Source organism: Cotesia glomerata, linkage group LG3, assembly GCF_020080835.1.
Source record: "Cotesia glomerata isolate CgM1 linkage group LG3, MPM_Cglom_v2.3, whole genome shotgun sequence".
Lineage (NCBI taxonomy): Eukaryota > Metazoa > Arthropoda > Insecta > Hymenoptera > Braconidae > Cotesia > Cotesia glomerata.
The window spans coordinates 17,357,071-17,370,366 of NC_058160.1; the positions used below are offsets into that span (position 1 = coordinate 17,357,071).

At 33.7% G+C, this 13,296-nt stretch overlaps 2 protein-coding genes across 2 annotated transcripts in view; both read right to left on the minus strand.

The window, feature by feature from the left end:
* The window catches only part of LOC123261759 (putative uncharacterized protein DDB_G0277255), a 142,652-nt gene that overhangs the window by 29,721 nt on the left and 99,635 nt on the right, over positions 1–13,296 (minus strand). The gene's annotated exons all lie outside the window — the stretch shown is intronic.
* On the minus strand, positions 7,561–9,187 carry LOC123261400. Its single transcript, XM_044722993.1, has 3 exons — positions 9,178–9,187; positions 8,926–9,098; positions 7,561–8,818 (listed from the first exon to the last, which is right to left on the minus strand). The coding sequence occupies exons 1-3, from the start codon at positions 9,185–9,187 to the stop codon at positions 8,165–8,167; spliced, it is 837 nt and encodes a 278-aa protein (XP_044578928.1). The 3' UTR covers positions 7,561–8,164.

Genomic DNA, 13,296 nt, shown 5'->3' on the forward strand with positions numbered 1-13,296 from the left:
AAAAATGAAACAGGACTGGTTACTGTGCTACACAAGAATGAGCGAAAAGCATACCAAAAAAGTTCTTAGCACATTACTAGATCATGTGATAATAAGAATGAGTCGTTTTTACATATGACGGAGTATCTTTCAGCACAGTAACCATTCCTATGTTGCACATTACACTGAAAACACGAGTGATTCTCATGTTCACAGTCGCTGTTAGCTTTTAGGACAATACAGATTCCCGTGAGCAGAAGAACCTTTACTATATAAAATAAGTATGAGTACTGCGCAAGCGTACGAACGAGTCACCTGACAAACGTTTCTCATTATCGTGCAGCACAGTAACCATTCCTGTTCTAAATGAGAACTGTTGCTGTGGATCACATTGTAATAGTAGTAAAAAAAACGGAACTTATTTCATTTGTAAATATTTGTAATATTAACTCATATTTTTAGTAGATTTTATAAAAATCTAACTACTGCAGCCGTCCTCATGGCGCAACTTTGAAAAAATTTAATCGTTTTCTGACTCAGTTTTTCGAGCTGAGTCAGAAAATGTATATAGTTCAAAAGTTTATATATGTATGTATTTATATATATATATATATATATATATATATATATATATATATATATATATATATATATATATATATATATATATATATATATATATTTATACGATATAACGCAGCTTGTCAGCACGATAGCGTTTTCAATTTATAACCGATTCTTCTCAAACTCAACATGCTTTATCTATCGATCAAGACCAAGGTTAAGTTCGAAGATGAGCTTAATCGGGCGAGTAATTTAGAAATGACACGATTTTGAAATTTTGAAAATCGTAAAAATTGATGTTTTTACTACTTCAACTTAATATAGTTACTGATCGAGACAAGATATAAAAATTCGGTAAAATGCATCGTAAAGCTCTTTTAATAAGCTTCAATTTCCACTACTCAGAAGTGGTAATAGCCTCAATATTACTCTTTTTAGAATTCGTTTAATGAAACAGTTTTACTGTTGCAGCCGTTTTAGAATTATTGTCTGCATCATAGCTTAATCATGATGTAAATTCAATAATTACGATAATGATTAGTCTTTCGTGTAATGTTTTCAGGTAATTCGTCAGTAAATATGTCACAAATTAGTTCTATATATTGTTTTCTTCAATTAAAATTTTATCCGGTTTCAAACATCTGATTGATTTGCAAATTGTTGTTCCTAAACAGTTATTTAAAATTTGGTCATTTATAATTCAAATTTTATAATCTTTGCAATTCTTTAAGAAACTTTTTCTTCAAAAGTTAATTTTTTTTCCAAAATTTGTTCTAAATAGTTTTAAATTTATTATTGAATTTTGTTTTTAATTCATAAATTAAGTTATACATTATTAGTGTTATTATATTATTTTATTAAAAATCAATTTTCTTAATTTGAAAAATCTACTTCCATTTCGGCTGTCGAATGGCCTTTTTTATAATTATATTTATTATGATTTACAAATAGAAATCATAATATAATAAAATTAATTTATTATTATTAATATTATAATATATAATATTATAATAATAATATTATTATTAATAATAAATTAATTTTATTATATTATGATTTCTATTTGTAAATCATAATAAAATAATTATAAAAATATGAGTTAATATTACAAATATTTACAAATGAAATAAGTTTCGTTTTTTTTACTACTATTACAATGTGATCCACAGCAACAGTTCTCATTTAGCACAGGAATGGTTACTGTGCTGCACGATAATGAGAAACGTTTGTCAGATGACTCGTTCGTACGCTTGCGCAGTACTCATACTTATTTTATATAGTAAAGGTTCTTCTGCTCACGGGAATCTGTATTGTCCTAAAAGCTAACAGCGACTGTGAACATGAGAATCACTCGTGTTTTCAGTGTAATGTGCAACATAGGAATGGTTACTGTGCTGAAAGATACTCCGTCATATGTAAAAACGCCTCATTCTTATTATCACATGATCTAGTAATGTGCTAAGAACTTTTTTAGTATGCTGTTCGCTCATTCTTGTGTAGCACAGTAACCAGTCGTGTTTCATTTTTTCCGTGTGGGTAGATTTTGAAAAATCTCAAAAAAACTAAGAAAAAAAATTTTTGTAATGTGGTTTTTTTTGGACTTATTTTATATAAGATTAATACTTATTTTATATAAGATAATATATAAGAAGGTATTCCAATCCTGCAATGCATGATGGGAAATGTGTCAAGCTGTCGCGCCGCCACAAGTGTGTCAGAAGTACTAGTATATGCCTAAAGTACTTTCATACTAACTCTTATGAAAATACTAAATAAATTGAAAATAACAAACTGGCATTGATAAAAATTATTTTCACCCTTAAATAATATTAATTAGTAGTAATTGTTAATTTAACAACCCCAATTGCAATAAATAAACCAAACTATTTATTTAAAGGGTTAAACTGGTTTTTCTCAAGCGCAGTTTATGATTTACTTCTGATTTTTTTTCCGATAATCAGCCGTTAGCGCGAGTTGCTTTTACCCGCTTGCCAATTAACTGGTTCGGGTTCGCGTCCTGCGGGCCATCGTTATTTTTTTTTTTATTTTTAAATAAATAAATTTAATAATAAATAACAGTATTGGCTAATTACTTTTATTCCTAAGAATTAATTATTAATTATGATTATTGAAATTATCTGTGAAAAATGTTGAAAGAGCGGAAAAGCGGGGATCAGGTTTAGGTCTGGATATCTCAATTAAAACGCGTAAATAATTATCAAAATTAACACTATAAATTTATTTACTCTCAATACAAGTTATATTTAATATGTTAAATAGCGGATTGTTTAAATAAAAGCGGATTTATAATACACAGCGTGGTTAGCACAAGCGATACCGGTTGACACGTGGGTGAACACTCTGCCGGCACTGTAAAAGCGGTGAAATAAATGCACAAATAACACAATTTATCTGTAACAAATTAGAGCGAATTATTAGCGGTTAATTTAAGCAATTTAAATTTTAAAAATAGCGAAATGCGGTTAATTAACAATAAGCGAAAGTAAAGCGGAATTAATGGCGACTCGTTGCAACGAAAGCGTGGAAGCGAAAGATAATAATAATAATGCGTCTTCTTCCTCGTCGACTTGGGGAAGAAGGCTGATTGCGCATGTCAGCGGAGCGATCAGCCAATCACACCACCGAGACATGGCGTGATCAGTCAAGCTAAGCATTCATAGGCGGTTAGTTTTTGCGAGAACTAGCGGTCGACAGGTGCGGCTCGTGAAATTGGGAGTCCCCCAGGGGCGAGTTAATCGCTACTGGGCCTTGTTCACCGAACAATCTGTTAAATGAGAAGAATATTTTGCAAAATAATTAAAAAGTTCAACAGTATATTTTTTAAATAATAGAACAAATATTTAAGTAGCATAATTAAGCTAAAATATTTGTATATTTTAATCAACAATATTAAATAGTTGAAATAAATAATTATGTTTTAATTTCAATTATATTGATAAAAGGATCACAGCACAAGAGTGAAACAAGTTTCTTCATTTGCGGGCTTTTTTTGATGAAGTACGCATACACGCACTTCGAGAACTGAAGATAACAAGATTTTGGTTGTCTGGTTGTACTGTGATATCTTTTGCCAAAACGTGTAACCGCAAGGAAATGTATTTCTGTAGAACTTTATCAGAAATACTGTGTTATTTCGGGAAGTTCAACAAACGATTATCAGCAGCTACCTTAATACTTTGCATTAAAACCTGATGGACGTTCTGCAGGTGTAATAATGCTTTTCTATAGGTAATAAATATTTCTTCGGCTGTCTTCAAAAGTTCATAAACAGCCTCAGTTGGGTGCTTCAAATTACCTCGGTGTAGTGCATCTGTCCAAGCCGAACACGCATTTGGCAACGGTAGAGAAGAAATAGTTGCTGTTTCACAAACTTCGCAACTATTTGCTGTAACAAATACCGCCCAACCAGAAAGGTAATACAGCCCATACCTCTGGATTTCCAACAGAATGCAACCATCAGGAACTTCAATAGTATTATTTGCTTCATCATCAGCAGTACGGAGTTCATCTTTTTTTTGTTTTAAGAACTCTAAATAATATGGTTCATCATCATCTTCATATAATGCAGACGTGAGAACTCGTAAATACTGAGCTACAGCAACTAACCTCATTCGATAACGCAGTTGACGGGGCTTTGGATGAATATCACCACCAGCTCGGACTTGAGAAAATAGATTTTCCACAGAGCTAGAAGTTAGGCGTCCCGTAAGGAGATATTGTAATTTTCCAGATAACCAGTGTCTGGAAGTTGGGGCAAAACAATTAGCAATAACAAGAGAGCGAAACTTTAGTAACAATGGCATGAAAAAAAACGATCGCAAAGTAAAAAACAAGCAAGTTCACACGTATCGATTAATAAAATAGTCTAATTCGAAATGTCAAAAAAATTGAGGTTGGTTGTAAGGACGTGGATTTAGAAAATTCCAACCTAAAAAAAAAAAAACATTGAAGGCATTTAAAATTTTCGCTGAAATGATTGTAAGGCATGATAATGTCAAACTGACCAACACAGATGATCTTCAGAGTCGTGCGATGTATTATCCGCGGAGAATGAAGTACCTGTGTAATAAAAGAACCATGCTAAAGGTAAAGAAAAAAAAATTTTTTTGGGATAGTAAATGGATATTCTATTTGATAAAATTTCAGGTCGATACACGACTTGAGTGTCAGGTGTTGCTGTCCGTAGGCTAACTCGAAAAATTCCGGTATAAGATTTGTTATTCACTGATTTTTACAACCACACACGGCCTGAGCTTTAACAACAAATGTCAAGTATTGCGGCCCGTAGGTTTACTTTTAAAATTTGTGACAACAATTTCGTACTCACTGAATTCCATAACCGCACCCGACCTGAGCTTCAACATGAAACTCCAGGTATTGCGGCTCGTGGGTTTATTCTGAAAATTGATATTAATGATTTTTTATTTAGTAAATTTCATAACCGCACATGATCTGAACTTCAACAACAGACTCCAGGTATTGCGGCCCGTACGTTTACTCTTGAAATTCTTGACTTAGATTTATTATTCACTAAATTTCATAACCGCACATGACTTGAGCTTCAACAATAGACTCCAGGTATTGCGGCCCGTGGGTTTATTCTAAAAATTGATATTTATATTTTTTTAGTCACTACATTTCATATCCGCACATGACCCGAGCTTCAACAACAGACTCCAGGTGTTGCGGCCCGTAAGTTTACTATTTAAATTCTTGAATAAGATTTCTTATTCACTAAATTTCATACCCGCACATGATCTGAGACCATTAGCGCGATCATGAGCGAGATCATGAGCGAGACCACGAGCGAGACCTAATGCGAGGTCATGAGCGAGATCATAAGTGAGACCACGAGCGAGATCATTAGCGAGACCTCGAGCGAGATCATGAGCGAGACCACGAGCGAGAGCATGAGCGAGAGCATGAGCGAGACCACGAGCGATATCATGAGCAAGATCATGAGCGAAATCCTGAGTGAGACCATCAGCGAGACCTAATGCGAGGTCGTGAGCGAGATCATGGGCGAGACCACGAGCGAGATCGTGAGCGAGACCACGAATGAGACCGTGAGCGAGATCATGAGCGAGACCGTGAGCGAGATCATGAGCGAGATCCTGAGTGAGACCACGAGCGAGACCGTGGGCGAGATCATGAGCGAGACCATGAGCGAGATCATGAGCGAGATCATAAGCGAGACCACGAGCGAGATCATGAGCGAGTTTATGAGCGAAATCCTGAGTGAGACCACCAGCGAGACCTAATGCGAGGTCATGAGCGAGACCACGAGCGAGATCTTCTGCGAGACCACGAGCAAGATCATGAGCGAGACCACGAGCGAGATCATGAGCGAGACCACGAGGGAGACCGTGAGCGAGATCATGAGCGAGATCCTGAGTGAGACCACGAGCGAGACCGTGAGCGAGATCATGAGAGAGACTATGAGCGAGATCATAAAGGAGACCATGGGCGAGACCATTAGCGAGATCATGAGCAAGATCTTGAGTGAGACCACGAGCAAGATTATGAGCGAGACCGTGAGCGAGATCATGAGCAAGATCATAAGCGAGACCACGTGTGAGACCATGGGCGAGACCATTAGCGAGATCATGAGCGAGACGATGAGCGAGATCATGAGCGAGACCGTGGGCGAGATCACGAGCAAGACCACGAGCGAGAACATTAGCAAGATTACGAGCGATATCATAAGCAAGGCGTCATGTACCTTTTTTTAGACTGGAATTGCGTGAAAAACTTTCCAATACTTTCTTGTAAGGTATTTTTTCCTTTATAACCCCATGTACATTGCTAAGCATTTACAGGTTCATTTAAAAAAATTAAAAAATAAAAAATTCATTTTCAATAGAATTGTAATTTTTAAACAAGAGAGGCGTGTAACTTCTTTTGGGATGGAGTTGGATAAAAAACTTCTCAGTACGTTCTTGTTGAGTTTTTTTTTATCTTTATAATTCCATGTGCACTTCTAAGCATCTACAGATTTATTGAAAAACATCAAAAATTTAACATTAAATGTGTTGTTGAAGCTCAAGTCATGTGCAGTTATGAAATTTTGTGAATAAGAAATCTTATTCAAGAATTTCAAGAGTAAACTTACGGGCTGCAACAACTGGAGTTTGTTGTTGAAGCTCAGGTCATGTGTGGTTATGAAATTCAGTAAGTAAGAAATCTTAGTCAAGAATTCTAAGAATAAACCTTCAGGCCGCAATACCTGAAGTCTGTTGTTGAAGTTCAGATCTTGTGCGGTTATGAAATTTATTAAGTAAAAAATTATTAATATCAATTTTCAGAATAAACCCACGGGCCGCAATACCTGGAGTCTCATGTTGAAGCTCAGGTCGGGTGCAGTTATGGAATTCAGTGAGTACGAAATCGTTGTCAAAAATTTTAAAAGTAAACCTACGGGCCGCAATACCTGGCGTTTGTTGTTTAAGCTCAGGCCGTGTGTGGTTGTGAAAATCAGTGAATAACAGATTTTATACCGGAATTTTTCGAGTTAGTCTACGGACAGCAACACCTGACACTCAAGTCGTGTATCGACCTGAAATTTTATCAAATAAAATATCCATTTACTATCCCGAAAAAAATTTTTTTTCTCTACTCTTATCATGGTCCTTTTATTACACAGGTACTTCATTCTCCGCGGATAATACATCGCACGACTCGGAAGATCATCTGTGTTGGTCAGTTTGACATTATCATGCCTTATAATCATTTCGGCGAAAATTTTAAATGCTTTCAATGTTTTTCTTTTAGGTTGTAATTCTCTAAATCCACGTGCTACAACTAACCTCAATTTTTTTGACATTTCGAATTAGACTATTTTATTAATTGATACGTGTGAACTTGCTTGATTTTTACGTTGCGATCGTTTTTTTTCATGCCATTATTACTAAAGTTTTGCTTTCTTTTTATCGCTAATTGTTTTGCCCCAACTTCCAGGCCCTGCAGATAACACTAGTTCTTCACGTAAATTTAGAGCTGTAGTTGTTGTAAGAATAATCCCTCGTTGAATAGGTTTCCATTTATTATCAGAAATAAATTGAAGTTCTCTAATAATCTCAATGAAATTTTGGAGGAATTGTACACGCTCTAAGGAAGCTTCATCATTCCCAAGGGAATTACTCTTATGGCGACAAACCATCGATTCGTACCATTGGCTACATAATAAAATAAACCATCCGATAGTGAAAGCTTCTTGAGGAAGAAGACCAGTTTGAGCTAATAAAACTAACGCATGTCCCATTTCATTGCTGAAAATTTTTTTAGTCAGTCCAACATGCATTTTGTCAAACTGCGATGGGTCCAGGATTGCAGCAGTAAGACCTGTCACTAATACAGGCCCACCAAGTGATTGTAACTCAACTAATTGTCGAACATGGGAAATATCAACTGTAGGCGATGGTAAGTTGTTTGCTTCGACGATAGGCGAGCTCAGAATAAACTTTGTTTTCAACAATTGAGACCAAATGCGTTTTAGCACGTGTGGAACATCTGAAGTCCAATGAAGACGTTCATCTGGATTTGATGGATGTAGGCTAAATGAGGAAATTAAATAGCGGCTAGATGTAATGCTATTTAATGTTCACATACCTACATTAGTTGGCCCTTCATCTGTTGAAATGCATTTGACGATAATGCCCTGCTGATAAAGCTCTTTTATTATCTCTTGAACATAATTCCAGAGAAGTTCCGAGGTTACTGATTTTCCTGTCAAAGCATAGCCCACCAATTGCTTCCAATGGCTGGTTAACCCACGAGCAACGAATGCAATTGCATGGGAAGCCATCGAATCAGCTTCATTCGAGTCTCTTGCCAATTGTGGAGTCACTAATCCAATAAAATTTCCAAGAGCACGATCATATTCAACTGCTGGATGAATTGACATTTCATCTAATGCCAGCACACAATAACGAGCAGTTTCGTCTTGCTCTTGTTGAATTTTTATCCCCAGCCACTCAATGATACTGTGGAAAGTTCCAGGTGCAAAATTAAATCCCGACAGGCGATTATAAAGCGTGGAAAAAGCAGGTAAAGGAAATCCTTCATTGTCCCTCAAACTTTTATAAGCCTTAGTGCCCATCAATAATCGGATTCGCAGACCTTTTTTGATAGTATCCTCTGAGCAAGGTTTGGAGTTCGTCGAAGCACTGCCTTTCAAAAACAACAACTGATCAGGATTCAAGAATTTTTTCAAGTTATCATCCAATGTTGTTGATTTTTGTGTCAAATGAGCAACCTGAAATCGAATTAATTAGTACTTAATCAATTATTCGTACTTCAAAATAAAAATCATTTCATGATTAACTAATTTGGAATACATAATTATTTAATTTTTTATATTACCTCATTTTTCAATGCATTATTCTCGTTCTGAAGCTCATGAAGCTGCTGCTCTAACAATAACTCCCGAGATGATTTTGGAGCATACTTACTTGATTGAGTATGTTGGTTCGAAGTTCCCGGTATAGCTTCATCACCAGAGACTTCAGTATTTTCATTTACTGAGATTTCTAATCCTAGAATATTTACAATTAACTTTCTTAGTATTTACCAATGACAAAAGATATTATTAACATATTAAAGTTAACATTTTACCAATGAACATTACCCTTATTAAACAAAAGGATCAAAAATAATTTCACATGTTAAAATATTTGAAAATGAAATATTTTTCAATAATTTTTAATGGTAATTATTTACAAGTGGGGTCAACCCATGCTTGCGCACGTTAGTTTTTTTATTTTTTGATCAAATTGATCAATTTTTTTTTAATTGTTCGTTTTTTTATGTACTTTTCAAAAGTAAAGATATCGAAAAAAAATATAAAATAGAAATTTTATCCAAAAACACGAGAGCCAAATTTCACGACATTTTTTTTTTCATAAATTCGCCATAAAAACAAGCAATATCAAAAAAAAATTGAAAATGTTAATTTTGGGCCCAATTATTACCAAAATAATTGGACCGGTTATGGCCCAAAAAGGGGTTGACCCCACTTGTAAATAATTACCATCTTAATCTTTTTGTTTAGTAAGAGTACAAGAAGTATATAAATATAAAGTCCATGTATGCAGTAACACCATAACACAAAAACAACAGTATTATAATTTTGTAAAATCCCATATAACCATGACTTCATCAAATAATATTATTGGCTGATTCTCAAAAAAAATCGAAATTGATGTCCTTGATGATTCTGACGAACCAGGATCGTTAATTATTAAAAGTTTTTTTTATTAATTAAACTACTGAACTAGATGAACAAATTTATGAAACAAATTAATTTTTTATATGATAAATTAAAAAGATATATCCATGAAAATACCCTGAAAATCATTCCCTCACTATGTCCCAACTGCTAAATTTGAAGAGAATCATTAACTTAAATTGTAAAATTCTTTACTGATTATCTGTTATCTTATTTTTTACTCACATAAGATCGTATTGACTGTACCTACATCAGTTTATAGTTAAAAAAATACGGTAGGAAATATTTTTAAAAATAATTTAAAACTTTGTCCGTGAAAAATCGATCATTCCCTCACCGTTTTAAAACGGTGTCATTGGACCAGAATTTAAAGGCCTATCGAGCTCCACTGTAATTTTTTTTGTAGTTGGCAGCATTGGCTTTGACAACGTACATTATAGCGGACAGTTGAAGAGAAGATGTTTTGTGAAAAATTGATTTGACAACAAATTTTTTAATTTTACATTTTTTGATGTCATTCCCCCATATCATGTAATCAAAAGGTAAGTATTTTTTTATTGAATAATTATAGCATATTTATATATATTTCTGGTAGTAATAAAATACTATATACTGCTCGTAAGAAAGTAAGGTTATGTTTGTAAGCTTATGGCAATTTTGTTTCATTTCGTCATTCCCTCATCATCATTCCCTCATAAAATTTTTTGATGAGGGAATGATTCCTATGAGGGAATGATGTATTTTCTAATATATATAAGATATTTATATTTATTCAATTGGTTTCAGTACGCTGGAAGTCTATAATGTCGAGAAGTAGAAAATTAACTGCTGCAGAAGCAAAACTGAAGAAAAAAGAGTATGATAGGAAGCGAAGAGAAAAATTGAAAAATTGTCCTGAAAGCTTAGAGAAACTCAGAGAACAAGAAAGACTCAAGTATTTAAATAAGAAAGGGAAAGGTCAAGTCAAGCCTGTCAGTGCTTTGAGTTCACGAGAAAAAAGGCAAAAACGAAAACAATGGCGGTTAAACAGTTCAAAATACCGGGAGAGGAACCATAATGTGCGTAAAAGTCTAGTAAGACTAATGGATCAGATGCCACCTTCCACCCCAGTTTCACTGGCAGAATCTAATAGTTCGAGAGTTAATGTTAGTCAGAAAGAGACTGCTGTTTCACGACGAAGGCGACAACTAAGAAATCGCCGAGCAATATTGTATGGAAGAATAACAAAATTAGAACAAAGTTTAAAACTAGAGGTTAGGAAGAGTGAAAGATATCGAAAGAAGTACACGCGATTAAGTGAAAAAATAAAAATATCTTCACCTGAAAAAAAAGTCAAAGCTCTATTAAAGAATACTAAGTTACCTAAGTTACCCGATCCAATAAAAAAGAAACTGATATTTTCTGAAATTATCAGTAAACAATTAACTCAATCTTATGCTAAGCTAAAGAGTCAGAGAGATAAACACCCGGGAAAAAATGATCAGGACTGATCAGACCTGTTCATATCTGATCAGGCCTGAAATTAGACTTGAGCAGGCCTGTTCATGTATGATCAGGCCTGAAATTATACCTGATCAGACCTGTTCATGCCTGTTCATGTCTGAAGCATTAAATACGCTCAGACCTGTCCATGCCTGTTCATGCCTGCTCATGTCTGTTCATGTCTGAAGCGTTAAATACGTTCAGACCTGATCAGACCTGTTCATGCCTGCTCATGTCTGTTCATGTCTGAAGCGTTAAATCCTTTCAGACCTGTTCATGCCTGCTCATGCCTGTTCATGTCTGAAGTATTAAATACGCTCAGACCTGATCAGACCTGTTCATGCCTGCTCATGTCTGTTCATGTCTGAAGCGTTAAATACGTTCAGACCTGATCAGACCTGTTCATGCCTGCTCATGTCTGTTCATGTCTGAAGCCTTAAATACGCTCAGACCTGATCAGACCTGTCCATGTCTGATATCTAGCCTACACTGAGAGACAATTTTATTTAATAGTAATGAAATTTTATTACTATTTAATAAAACGTTTATTTGGCTAATCCCAAATAAAAATTTATTAAATATTAATTAAATTTCCTTAAATACTAATAAAAATTTTATTAAATACTAATAAATGTTTCTTAGTATGTAATGAATATTTATCTACATGTAATATAAAGAAAATTCATTAATCAACTAACTAACAAGTATTGATCAGTAATTAATTGAATAAATAATTAAGTAAAATTGAATTTTGTCGGAACTATATTTTGAAATACAAAGTCTACAACTGTTGTTATCCGAGTGGATGTTAATTTTTATGCACTTAAATTTAAAAATTTCACAAATGAATCGATAAGAGTTAGACATTATTTAATAAAATGAAAACAGAAGCAGAAAACCAGACAATGTAGAGACGCATTTGTTAAAAATAAAGACTATGATTTCATAAATTCAATCGAATATTTATTTATTTTTATTATTTAAAATCTCTACATGTGATTCGTCATGAAGTAAACAAATAGGTTAGGTTAGGATGTCTTGTTAAAAATCTTAATACTATTTATTAAAAGACTTTTACTGTAAAAATATATTTGAATATATAATAATTAATTGAAAAATATTAATTTTTTTTTTGAGATTATTTCTTTTAATGACTTAATATTCGTATTAATGACAGCAAACGAAAGCGTCGTTCGTGGTTATTTTAATAAACACATATTAGTATTTAAGAAAATTTTATTAAATACTTATGAAATTTTATTAAATACTAATATAATTTTATTAATATTAACTAAATTTTTTTCAAGTCCAAATAAAATGTTTTATTACTATTGAATAAAATTCTCTCTCAGTGTAGAACCATATGTTAATGGAGCGAAAAAAAATACATAGCCGTTCCGAATAAATCACTCTAATATATAATTAATTATTAATAATTAATAAATTAGGTATAGAACTCCGTTAACTATAAGGATAAATCATGTATAAAATTTGAATTACTTGAAGTAACTCGAAAGATACTCTCAAGTTAAGATGAATCATCGGGTCAAGAGGTAAAGTGTCAATCTGAAGAGCGCGAGGTGTACGGTTCGAATCCCCGTCGGCACCGATTTTTTTTTTTTTTTATGGACCTGATCGAGTCAGACATGAACAGATCTGATCAGACCTGAACATGCCTGGCCAGGTCTGATCAGACCCGGTCATTTTTCATACCTGATCAGACCTGAAGACTTATGCCTGTTTATGTCTGATCAGATCTGATCATTTTTTCCCGGGCAAGCATATTATAAAAATTTTAATTTAGATCCGTTAAAAAAATACAAACTAATGCATTATTCGAGAACTTTTTTTAAAAATCAAAATTACAAAACAAGTAAAAGTCGTAAAACTAAATCAAAAATATTAAAAGTTAAACAAGACATTGTTGATTTCTTGGAGAAAGATGAAAACTCTCGAATGTGTCCAGGAAAGAGGGATTTTGTTAGATCAGGAAAATTAGTTAAACAAAAACGTCTGTTAACTGA

Excerpts from the sequence above, each read along its gene's own strand:
- LOC123261400 (XM_044722993.1), bottom strand. Across the intron at positions 8,819-8,925 it reads ATAATGCATTGAAAAATGAG|GTTGCTCATTTGACACAAAA; the intron begins GTAATATAAAAA and ends ATTCGATTTCAG.